This window comes from Erpetoichthys calabaricus, chromosome 4 (assembly GCF_900747795.2).
Source record: "Erpetoichthys calabaricus chromosome 4, fErpCal1.3, whole genome shotgun sequence".
NCBI lineage: Eukaryota > Metazoa > Chordata > Cladistia > Polypteriformes > Polypteridae > Erpetoichthys > Erpetoichthys calabaricus.
This window is the reverse complement of record NC_041397.2, coordinates 215,583,217-215,596,507: the sequence shown is the minus strand read 5'-3', so window position 1 is coordinate 215,596,507 and position 13,291 is coordinate 215,583,217. Positions and strand designations below refer to the sequence as shown.

The window sequence follows — 13,291 nt, the reverse complement described above, 5'->3', positions numbered from 1 at the left end:
ATTGTCATGCTTGGGTCACAGATTTGCGCAGAAGCACAGGAGGTTGTAGAGAGACAGGAACGTTATTCAAACACTGCAAACAAACATTTGTCTCTTTTTCAAAAGTTTAAACTGTGCTCCATGACAAGACAGAGATGACAGTTCCGTCTCACAATTAAAAGAATGCAAACATATCTTCCTCTTCAAAGGAGCGCGCGTCAGGAGCAGATCATGTCAGAGAGATAGAGAAAAGCAAACAAATCAATAGGGCTGTTTGGCTTTTAAGTATGCGAAGCACCACGGCACAAAGCTGTTGAAGGCGGCAGCTCACACCCCCTCCGTCAGGAGCAGAGAAAGAGAGAGAGAGAGAGAGATAGCGACAGAGTTGATTTTTCAATCAAAAATCAATACGTGCCCTTCGAGCTTTTAAGTATGCGAAGCACCGTGCAGCATATCGCTTCAGGAAGCAGCTGCACAGAAGGTAGCAACGTGAAGATAATCTTTCAGCATTTTTAGATGAGCGTCCTTATCGTCTAGGTGTGCAAACAGCCCCCCTGCTCAATCCCCCTACGTCAGGATCAGAGAAAGTCAGCGCAAGAGAGAGAGAAAAGTAAGTTGGGTAGCTTCTCAGCCATCTGCCAATAACGTCCCTTGTATGAAATCAACTGGGCAAACCAACTGAGGAAGCATGTACCAGAAATTAAAAGACCCATTGTCCGCAGAAATCCGCGAACCAGCAAAAAATCCGCGATATATATTTAAATATGCTTACATATAAAATCCGCGATGGAGTGAAGCTGCGAAAGGCGAAGCGCGATATAGCGAGGGATTACTGTACATCCCAATTGCTATGTGTTCTCTGATTAATATTCTGCATTTCATATGTACATTTTTCTCCAAGATTCTCCAAGATTGGACAGCCATTGACAAGTAATGAAATGTCCCACTTGACATTTTGACATGATCAAACCACTGTTTTGCAAAAAAACCCTGCATATATTACCCACACACTAACCATTAACTCTAACCCAAATCCTGCAGTCCAGCAATGTTAAATAAACTCAAGGCAACAGGCATGATTTTTTACTTTTATCTCTCCTTTTTGATCAATTTACAGATGTCCTGCGCTCAAAACAATCCTAAGCAGCACAGAACCATGCATGCTTTTGTGTTCGTGGTGATCTCTTAGGCTTCATATCTGACAAATTTGCTTTTATTCATTTTAAACATGTAAGGCATATTTATAACAGATATCTGCATACACTAATCTTTGATTTTGAACAGTTAACAAAAAATGGATATGGAGCGCTGTCAGGCTCTTACGTGTAGTGTGAGCATAGCCAAATAGCTGTTAACATGGGCCCAAATCCCTGTGCTGCGTTCTTGACCATGTTGATTCCAAGAGCAGACAAACTCAAGACTAACAGGTGGGTATAGGTGGGACCCAGTCCCTAGCAGACAGATGTATGTATTAAAGCTGCCTTTCAGTGTTGGTTCATTCACTTATTACACTTTAACAATTAAATGCTGTGCTGTTCAGTTGACAGTCATTTAAATTTGAAATTATGGTTATACCTTTATGGTGCAAAGATTGTGTAAAGATTGCTTTCATTTAAAAAAGTTCTAATAATTTTAAAACAAATACTAAATGACATAGACTTCAAAAAGAAACCAAGCCTTATTCTTAACACTGAATTTAATCTGACAGCCTGCAGACATAAATCTGTGGATAATTACCTAAAGGCTGATACAATTTACAAACAAAAAACTACCAAGCAAGTCTATGTGTTTGTTTAGTGTTTTATGTTTAAGTGCTGCATTGTGCCTCTTAAAAGTGGCGGTGAGAATCCAGTGTTATTATAGGATGAATACACAAGGATAGACCAATCATTGTGTATTGAAGTTAGCCTTATTATTTTATTCTTAGCTTCAGTCTTCTACAATTTATTAGTTTATTTTTATCCTGAACTGATAAAATACTGAAGCAGACAATAGACGGACTAATAAACCAGGGTAAAGATAACAACATTTTTAAATTCTTCACTCCTTCACCTTAATTACTGCTATAAGTTTTGAATTGGCATATCTTGGCAGCTTATCAGTTGTGAATAACGTATATCAGTTTTCAAACTCATGACATTTTATTATATTAGTAAGAAATTGAAAACAATATATGTACATCTTCAAATATTTAAGTTGCAAAGGTTTTTAGCCCAAGTACATTTAATTTTCATCAAAAAACTGAAGGTGTAAGACCCTTGCTTACCTCCTGCGACGGTTGGTTTCTTGAGAGAAGTTTCGAACCTTGGCCCGGCTTGCCTTTTGGTCTTCAAGCAGTGATTGGCGCTCATCTTCTAACTCCTTTTCAAATTGTGTCTTCAGATTTCTGATATCACTTTGAATTAAGGAAGGCATAAGAATGAAAATGGTTAGCTGCTTCTGTTGGTGACTCTTTTTGGCCCTGCACAGATCAGCTGTAAAGCTCCCTCAAAGTTCTTCTAAGTCTCTAAACACTGCTGCTACAGATGGTTGATGAGCAGTTCTAAACTGTCCCAGAGTCTGTTACTGTGCTTTGCATTACAGGTTCAAATTTGGCTCATATTACTCCTAGGTGTTTAGAATGCAGTGTGATCTATTTGTTGTTCAATACCTCAACACACACAGGTCTACTTTAAAATGTGAATGTTCTCAAACCCTATACAGAAATAAATTCAATTAAGATTTTTCAAGATTTGCTGCATATTTTTAATTTGTGTAAAACATGAAAATGAAAGTTCTCTTTGGCGATAACTATAAATTGCATATTACATGTAAAGGAGTACTCATCTATTTTGCCTAGCAACATGTCTCATGATGACACAACTACCACATTGATTGTATAGCCAAATTAATTATGCATTAAAGTGTAAGTAAAATCACATGAGGTAAGACTGAATCAATCAATAGATTTTTGAGAATATGAGCATAATATTCCTGTTTCTGGGATAGATAGATAGATCTGTATTTGACCCATTCGGCTTTTTACAGTAGCTCATTAAATTAATATTCCAACAGATACATAAATTAATATACAGGTATACTGTATATATATATATATATATATATATATATATATATATATATATATAATCTATTATATAAAAAAATTTTGGGTCGTGATTTGATCATCTCGGAGAGACACTTTGACGTCACAGAGACGTGATCATCTCAGAAAGACACTTTGACGTCACGAGAGACTAGACATTACAACCTTAGGAAGCAAGACCTGGGAGATGGTGACTTTTTCACGTCACACCCTACTTACAAACAATTTCTTGGAGACACTTTAACGTCCCGCAAGACAAGGAAGTGAGACAAAAGGACAGCTGCTGTACGGGCTTTTAAATGATCGACGTGCAGCACAATATGCAGATCACACAGCACAAAGGTCAGCTGCTGTACGGGCTTTTAAATGATCGACGCGCAGCGAAACATGCATATCACGCAGCACAAAGGACATTTGCTGTACGGGCTTTTAAATGATCGACGCGCAGCATGACATGCAGATCACGCAGCACAGCACAAGAGGCAGCTGGCCTAAAGGACGGCTTCTGTAAGGGCTTTTAAATGATCATCACACAGCATGACATGCAGATCACACAGCACAAAGGACAGCGGCTGTACAGGCTCTTAAATGATCAACGCACAGCGCGACATGCAGATCACACAGCACGGCACCAGAGGCAGCTGGCTTAAAATGCTCCCCCTGTGGAGGGGGAATAACTCATTCATTACAGCTTTATTACTGGCAAACATCAAGAAATAAAAAATGAATGAAAATGATTGAAATGTAAATAATCTCTTTAAACTGTACAGGGTGGTCCAGATGTAACTATGCAGTTATTGTATTGCATTGCATTAAAAGTTGCATAGTTAAATCTGGACCACCCTATATATCCGGTTCACCAAACCCGGTGTTTGGTGAATGAAGCGAGCAGATAGATAGATAGATAGATAGATAGATAGATAGATAGATAGATAGATAGATAGATAGATAGATAGATAGATAGATAGATAGAGTGCATCCGAAAAGTATTCACAGCGCATCACTTTTTCCACATTTTGTTATGTTACAGCCTTATTCCAAAATGGATTAAACTCATTTTTTTCCTCAGAATTCTACACACAACACCCCATAATGACAACGTGAAAAAAGTTTACTTGAGATTTTTGCAAATTTATTAAAAATAAAAAAATTGAGAAAACACATGTACATAAGTATTCACAGCCTTTGCCATGAAGCTCAAAATTGAGCTCAGGTGCAACCTGTTTCCCCTGATCATCCTTGAGATGTTTCTGCAGCTTAATTGGAGTCCACCTGTGGTAAATTCAGTTGATTTGACATGATTTGGAAAGGCACACACCTGTCTATATAAAGGTCCCACAGGTGACAGTTCATGTCAGAGCACAAACCAAGCATGAAGTCAAAGGAATTGTCTGTAGACCTCCGAGACAGGATTGTCTCAAGGCACAAATCTGGGGAAGGTTACAGAAAAATTTCTGCTGCTTTGAAGGTCCCAATGAGCACAGTGGCCTCCATCATCCGTAAGTGGAAGAAGTTCGAAACCACCAGGACTCTTCGTAGAGCTGGCCGGCCATCTAAACTGAGCGATCGGGGGAGAAGGGCCTTAGTCAGGGAGATGACCAAGAACCCGATGGTCACTCTGTCAGAGCTCCAGAGGTCCTATGTGGAGAGAGGAGAACCTTCCAGAAGGACAACCATCTCTGCAGCAATCCACCAATCAGGCCTGTATGGTAGAGTGGCCAGACAGAAGCCACTCCTTAGTAAAAGGCACATGGTAGCCTGCCTGGAGTTTGCCAAAAGGCACCCGAAGGACTCTCAGACCATGAGAAAGAAAATTCTCTGGTCTCATTAGACAAAGATTGAACTCTTTGGTGTGAATGCCAGGCGTCACTAGTCAGGATAAAGGGAAAGATGACTGCAGCAATGTACAGAGACATCCTGGATGAAAACCTGCTCCAGAATGCTCTTGACCTCACACTGGGGCGACGGTTCATCTTTCAGCAGGACAACGACCCTAAGCACACGGCCAAGATATCAAAGGAGTGGCTTCAGGACAACTCTGTGAATGTCCTTGAGTGGCCCAGCCAGAGCCTAGACTTGAATCCAACTGAACATCTCTGGAGAGATCTTAAAATGGCTGTGCACCGACGCTTCCCATCCAACCTGATGGAGCTTGAGAGGTGCTGCAAAGAGGAATGGGCGAAACTGGCCAAGGATAGGTGTGCCAAGCTTGTGGCATCATATTCAAAAAGATTTGAGGCTGTAATTGCTGCCAAAGGTGCATCAACAAAGTATTTAGCAAAGGCTACATGTGATTTCTCAGTTTTTTATTTTTAATAAATTTGCAAAAACCTCAAGTAAACTTTTTTCACGTTGTCATTATGGGGTATTGTGTTCTGAATTCTGAGGGGAAAAAATGAATTTAATCCATTTTGGAATAAGGCTGTAACATAACAAAATGTGGAAAAAGGGATGCACTGTGAATACTTTCCGGATGCACTGTATATATACACACACACACATACATACACACAAATGCACACAAACTATGGTTTGAGCACATACCAGAATACCTAACACAAAACAAAATGAAAAAGAAAGGAAAAACTTCTGACTTGGCCATCACTGTCGCAATGAGGCATTATTTAGCTGCATATCTGTTGGTATAAAGGTGTCCCAGTAGTGTTTCTTAACACACTTCTACTGGAGAATTTGTTGCCTGAAAGTACTCAGTGTTAGTGTGTCAAAGGGAGGATGGTGCAACATTGCTCATAACGGCACTCAGTTTTGTGTGAATTCTCTCATTCCCTGCTACCTCCATATGATAGTGATACCCATTACTGAGCCTGACCTTTTAATTAGTTTGTTGATTCAGTGGGCTTCTCTTGTAGTGATGTTACTGGCCCAACAAATCACAGCATAGAATATCACACTTGACATCACAAAGTTGAAGTACATGTAAAGGATATTATTATCCACATTCCTAAAAAAGAACCTGCTCTGCCTTTTCTTATATATAGTTCCTCTGTGTTACAATACCCGTCCAACCTGTCACTGATGTGGACCCCCAAGTACTTGTAGGAGTGCACCAACTCAACATCCACTCCCTGAATAGTGATTGGACATAGAGGCTCTTTGGAGTGGTGAAAGTCAATAAGCAATTCCTTGGTTTGGCTGAAATTGCAGATGATTCTTTCTGTACCAAGTAACAAAGTTCTCCCCCAGACTCCTATACTTTGTCTCATTCCCATTATCGACACACCCCATATGTATAAAATCATCTAATAATTTCAGTAAGTGACATGCCCTGGTGTTATATTTATTGTCTGGGGAATTGAGAGTAAAGAGAAAAGGAGACATGACTGTTTTTTGTGGTGCTCCTGCACTGCTCTTATTTCTATCAGAGATACTCACAAACTGCACTCTACCAGACAGATATCCCATTATCCAGGACACTATAGGCGCATCCACCTGCATAACTCTAAGCTGCCCTTAACAGGGATAGTTGAATGGTACTGAAGACATCTGAGAAATCAAAAAACATAATCCTCACAGTGCTGCCAGTATTATCCAGGTGAGAATAATCCTTGTGTACCAATTAGAAAATTGTGCCCTCCACTCCAATCTTTGATTAAGTAAACTGCAGTGGGTCCAGGGGGTCTACCACAAGAGGACTCATATAGCCCAGGACTAGCCTCTCAAAGGCCATCATGATGTGGCACTTATTAGTTTATATAACAGGGATTACAAAAAAAGAAGCACATATCTCAGCAACCCTAGGTACAAGGCAATTAACAACATTTTCTACAAGACAACGGTCCATCACCTAGGTCACTCAATTACACATCCACAGGAACAATTTAGAATCACCTGTTAATATGTATTTAATATGTTAATATGTATTTGGCAAAAAAACATGCATGTTAAGATAATAAATCAGTCTAAAACGTTTTATTTAACTAACAGTTACATTGCCACAGTATCTTATTCAATATTTTCTTAAATAAAGACAAGAGTACTGTATATGCCACAAGCACAACTACAATTAAACATATTTCTCTCCACACCTCCTGTTTGTTGTTGCCAGGCTATGTTAATTACTCAGCCATCACCCGAGGCTCATCTGAGCCCAACCAATCTTAGGATTTAAGTAGGCTTTCAGCAGACAGCAGGCACATCATTGCCAAGTCAAATGTATGCTTTATCAAGCTTACCTTAAAATTGCTTCTTTTGTGTTCATTACCTTTGACTTATTCAGCTACAGTATGAGCAAACGGTCGTTGCTGAACAAAGAACAACTTCATATCAGCATATATATATATGATATTGCTCACTTCAATTGGCCTTAATTTCTTTATGTATTTATCTAATAATTCTTAGTATTAGCTTTCATGTCTGACTTTGCATTTCTGTAGACTAGTGAGCTTTGGTCCCTGCTCGCTTTGCTCGCCAACAACCCTGGCCTGCGTCTCTGCCGCTCGTGTATGTGGATTTCACTTTCACCAAACAATTGTGAAGAAACACTACTTTACCCTGATGGCAACACGAATTAAATGATCTACAATTCTCCGACATAAAGTTTAAATCTGAACAATATATTTGATCTCTTTTTGCTGTTCCAACATAAAATTTAAATCTGAACAATATATTCGATCTCTTTTTGCTGTTATGTTATTTCACCGAGTAATAACTTCCGTTTGTTTGCGCTAATGCAATCTTTACCATCATTTTTTTTGAGACTTTCGAATTTTAGTACTTTCATTATCTCTAACCTGCTCTGCATGTGTATTGCACAAACGTTTTTGAATTCTTTACGACGTTTTACTTTGTCATCTACTCTTTGTCTTTTATTTCCGGCCCCGGGTGCGGTTAAATTTCTCAGCACAAAGTCTCGTCTTGCTGGACTTGAAAGTATCTCTCTGAAAAAGTCACGTCTCGTCCCAGGCTAAAAAGTCTTGTCTCGTCCCAGGACTGTTTTATTATGATAGATAGATGAGAAGCATTGTAAACAACCATTCATTTTTGATTACTGCAATTTAGGATTGTAGTGTGTTGTTGTGAGACAATCAGGTACAATATGTGCAGGAACCAACCCTGTTCAGGCCTTCACAAAGCTCACTCGCACTCAAACCCATGCTCACTCATGCTGAACCAATTTAATGTCACCAGTCAATCCAATCTACATGTCTCTTGGGATTTGAAATTGTAGTGTGCTGTTGCGGCTAAGACAGTTAAGTTCCTGCTCCTGCCTCAATGTGTGCCCCTAAGTAAGTCACATAACATGCCAGTGCTGCTCCTGTTATTTATACATCTGTAAAGAGTTATAACACCCTCTGATCTCATAAGTAACCTTAAACAAAGGAATCAATCAAAAATACAAAAAACCTAGAAGAGGACCGCACAGACATGAGAGAAATGTGTAAAATTACACAACAGCAGTTCCTGAGACAGAACTTCAATCCAATTTCCTGGATCTATGACGAAGCAGCACTCTCTACCTCTGTACCCATTTTTTCCTAATGCTGTCAAGGATTTATTTTAACTTCTGTATGCTCTACATTTCAATATTATTTTAATTAATATATTTATTATTTAAATAAGGTATTGAAAGGTGGAATGGAAAAATATTTTGCCCCATACATTTGCTTGAGCTTGGACAAGTTCCATTTTTCCATTCAATAATGTGCCAACAGAGCTGACTTCTAATGTATCCTTTTTCATCACTGACTGATTCCATGATTTATTCAACCAGACGATTATAGCATACATTTCCTTTTTGGCTGGTCATTTATTTACTCCTGAAAGAGGCTTTATTTGTCTGTCACAATACAGATGCAATTTAACTTCATTTTCTGGTTTAGAGTCCTATTGCCATTCTATACGCTATTTAAACTATTGTTAACTATGCTTTTTGCATTTAGTTTCAAGTGATGTTTCTTCTCAAATTACATTTACATCTTTTAATTGGTGGATTACCTAGTGGTCAACTGAAATAAGAGCTGCCTACTTAAAATGTAAAGATTATGTTGTAAATGTACCTAGCTTCAAAATTTGCTTCAGTGAGCTCTTGTTTCTGTCATACTCTGATAGACTACACGCAATTCATCGACACATAGAAAAAGAGACTATACTTTTAGGTTAACGCATTCATCCAACCACACATTTACTCAACCTTGTTAATTCAAGTTTAGAATTGCAAGAAGACTTAGTCTACCAGGAAAACATTGGTGTAAAGTGAGAACCAACCCTGGACAAAGTTCCTGTTCATCTTGGGGCATTTGCACACATATTTGCACACACACACACACACACACACACACACACACACACACACAATGCATAGTCACCTATCAATCTCACCTGCTTGACTTTTAGAAGTGGGTGGAAAGAGGAGTTCTTAGGGGGGAAAAAGGATAAGGTATACACAGGGAAAATGTGCACCACATACACACACACACATGCTGACCAGGCTGGGACTAAAACCTGCTTTCCTGTAGTGACAAAAATTGTACCACCATAAGACGCAAAGCTCTCAGATATAATGAAAGCTTATGCAATAAATACAAGGGAAAAAGAATAATATTTCTATCAGCTACGCTGAGTTCTAAACAATGCTTAATTTAAAAGTTTTAAGATAATGTGCATAACTAAACACATTTTAAGTGCAAATCACATAACTATCTACAAATCATTTTATGTGCTTCTCTGCTGTTTTCAGTTTTGTGACGCATATTTAAAACTGAAAAATCTTATCATACACTATTCCATACATATACAAAAAAGAAAAAGTACCAACTACTGGAATATTTCCTTCCTTGAAACCATCAGCTTTTTTGAGGAGCACTATATTTGAGCCCAATTGAGTTTAAAGCCTGCTTCCAAGACAAAGTCCCATTAAGACTTAAATTACCAAGTAGTGCGATTCAGAATGGTACTTTAGGGACCATCAGATCTCGAGTTGACAGGCTATGTTGGTCTGAATGCCACGTTTTTGTCAAAATTGTTATAATACTCTTATAAGTGTGGAATCAGGAATTGAGTAACAGGTTTGTCTAGCAGTGAAGAATAAACAACAACAGCTCCCATCAAATACACACAAGATTACAAAAAAAAACCCTGTCTTAGTTAAAGATAAAAGAGCAGTCACAGTATAGGCAAGGCAAAGTAAAGGCGTATTGCCATAGTTATGAAGGAGCCCCTGTAACATTTCTTTAAACACTTCTGATGAATAATTGCTTAATGATAGAGTGTCACTATCCTTGGGGTTGAATTCCACATCGACTCATTGCCTGCATGGACATTTCATGTTCTCCCCATGTCTAAGTGGGTTACCTCCCACAAGCCCAAAGGTCTGTCTATTTGGTGCCTCTACACCATGAGCCAGCATGAGTTAGTGTGGGGCGGAAGATGTCATAGACTGGTGCCCTATGCAGTGGTGTGTGCTATCTTGCTCCCATTGCAATCAGGACAGGCTCTAGCCCCCCATGGCCCTGGCCTGTATTAAGTGGATTCGAGAATGTATGTATGTTTACTAAGCAAATGTGCATCCTCTGTACACTTTTATAGCACCTCTACAAAGCCATCAGGAGCCAGAGACTGTTATCGGTCTGACTACACAACATGTTTTAAATGCTGTAAGTGTACTAATAGCTTGTGCCTCATTGACAGCACCTGATATTAGCACATGCAAATTAGAATTTTACTGCACTATGTATATATAACAATAACAACACTATAAACCTATACTATTGTGCAATGTAAAAAACTGACAGTCTGATACAGAGATTCTACAGTAAAGCAAGTATACATGCAAAGAAAGATCTGCAGTGGTAAATTATTATTATTATTATTCTTTCAAAGTAACAAAAATTGTCCATATGGAAAGAGTGACCCTTTAAAGCTAATTTAATTTGCTGTGTTAAGCTAACCACAGTATATCTGATTATTTCACAAAGGAAGAACAGCTAACATCAGAGTTTCAAAGTCAACCATTCATCCACCCTGTGACACTTTCAAAACCAAAAACAAATAAATAAAATGTTGATGTTAAACTAAAAAAAAACCCACAGAAAACATTTTTTAATAGTAAGCAAACAACTTAATCTAATTTTGTATTCAACTAATAATAGGCAACCATTTAATGGAAGAATCCTGGAGAAACTGGTATTAGTCCTTGCCTCTCAATAATCTGTCCCTGGTTTGTTTAAAAATGTCGTTAAATGGATATATAACATGTTATGCTTCTAGTCCCAAGACTTTTGAATCGAGAATACTATTTTTTATCATTTAATTATAAAAGGAGATTTTTTATGCATACAGATGTTTGCAAAATCTAAAGTGGTCACATTCTTAAATGTTTTGTAACATTTTCACAAGTAAACTGTGGGATTTGGTTTACTTATTTAATTGTAATTTGTAACAGTTCTTTTCCCATTGAAAATATGCTAGACTGTCTTTTTTTAACACATTCAATTTATCAATACACTGTATTAATTCATTTCCAGTTTGAATTTGAATTCTAAAAGCATGTCCTATAAAGAACAATGTGCATAACCTAGAATTGACTGATAACTTTTAGAAATAGACACAACACAAAAATAAAACATTTTTTTTTACATTTTTAAAATATTTAAATGGACTAAACTTAAACCTTAATCATTCCATATAATCTGCTTTGAACAGTGACCTTTACACACACAGTCATTGGCTTAACAAGTACTGCACGTCAAAATTTAGCATTAAATCAGTAGAATAAAAATATATGGATGTGTATTGTGGAAATTTTTAAAAGAATTACTTTTTTACAATTGTATCTTCTTGCACTTTAAAATGTAACAGGTAAATAAAAGTCCATGAACATGTATTTCGCCATTCAAAAGTAAATATTTGTTTTGAGACATTGGTTTTACTATTCTCGAAGTAAAATGCATGTGCCTTTGTAAAGATCGAAAATACAAATGAATACAAATGTCAATTAAGCAGTCCAAAATTGGGAATTACATATCAAATGCTAGGTGCTTAAGTTTAAGAAAATATTAAATATCTACTTGATCTTGACGGCCTGAATGGTTTCCTCTCGTTTGTCTGACTTTTTATTTTCGTAAATTCTTCGTCAAAAATTGTTTTATCCTTGAGAAGATTACCGCTACAGACCAATAAATACCTTTTAATTTAAGCATTATAAATACAGTGTAAAACAACTGAAAAGGATAAAGGATAAATAAACATTTCACACAAAAATACTTATTTTGAAAGGATACGAGTACGAACTGGCTCTGGGTACTTGCATTCTGCGTTTGTACGAAAGACCACTGTTGAGTCTTCACTGCAAATGACCCCTCACCACCAGGATATGTTAGGAGGACGATCGCAACGCTGACGCACCGAAGAAGCTCCCTCGTCACATCACACAGTAAAGTCGTCACTTTTCCCAGCAACATACTGCCTTTTAAATTAAGCTTTCCATGACAGGCTTGGCCTTTTCTTTCCTTCTCTTCTCCCACTTCGCCGCTGTACCTTAACTTGTTTTACTGACAGAAAGTTTCGCTCCACGTAAGCCTCACCAGTAAAGATTCCGCCATCTTGACAACCAGAGACGCTGCTTCCTTGACAACGGACATCCAACAGTGCGCAGTAAATCGGGAGCAGGTGTTCTTGTGTCTAACAGCATCTATACAATTCTCGTTGAGGATTGGTCGAGTGGTTATGTTTAGCCAATCAGATTAGGGAACTGCGCAGAAAGCAGGGATATGCAAATGAGGGAGCTGTGAAGTGACGTAAGCAATCTGCAGCATGGTTATCTCGGGTGAGCTCCAAAGGTACTTCACCTATTTATGCAGGACTGTAAATGTATTCCTTTTCGTAACACTTTTTAAAGCTGTTGTGTTTATATACTTTATTACCTTGTAAAGCGACATTGTTTTAACTATGTTATTGTTTCGAAACGGGTTCCTGGCAATTACTTTATCTCCTTATAGTAACCTCTGGCGCTCTCCATCATTTCATTATTATCAGAGTCGCTGGGCAATCGGGCAAGGTTGAAGTTAACTTTGGACGGGCGCCAGTCCACCGCTGGACAACGTGGGCACAAGTGCATAACCCAAACGCACTGCGTACTGAGTGAATAAGTGCCACCAGTTTACAGGTTTTAAAATCAGATGGGCATCTCAAGACGACACTGTTACTTTTAAAAGGACCGCTTGTTATATATCCATGGTGCACGGGGCATGTGATACGTATGTTAGGCAG

General features: G+C 38.2%; 1 protein-coding gene across 1 annotated transcript in view; it reads right to left on the bottom strand.

Annotated features, from left to right (window-relative positions):
• cep126 (centrosomal protein 126) overlaps positions 1 to 12,655 on the bottom strand; it is a 94,287-nt gene extending 81,632 nt beyond the window's left edge. Inside the window, exons 1-2 of the mRNA XM_028800290.2 lie at positions 12,304 to 12,655; positions 2,246 to 2,365 (exon numbers count right to left, since the gene is read on the bottom strand). Coding sequence (XP_028656123.1) covers positions 2,246 to 2,365; positions 12,304 to 12,332 — 149 coding nt within the window. The 5' untranslated portion in view covers positions 12,333 to 12,655. The remainder of the gene's footprint in view (positions 1 to 2,245; positions 2,366 to 12,303) is intronic.
• Positions 12,656 to 13,291: the final 636 nt, after the last annotated feature.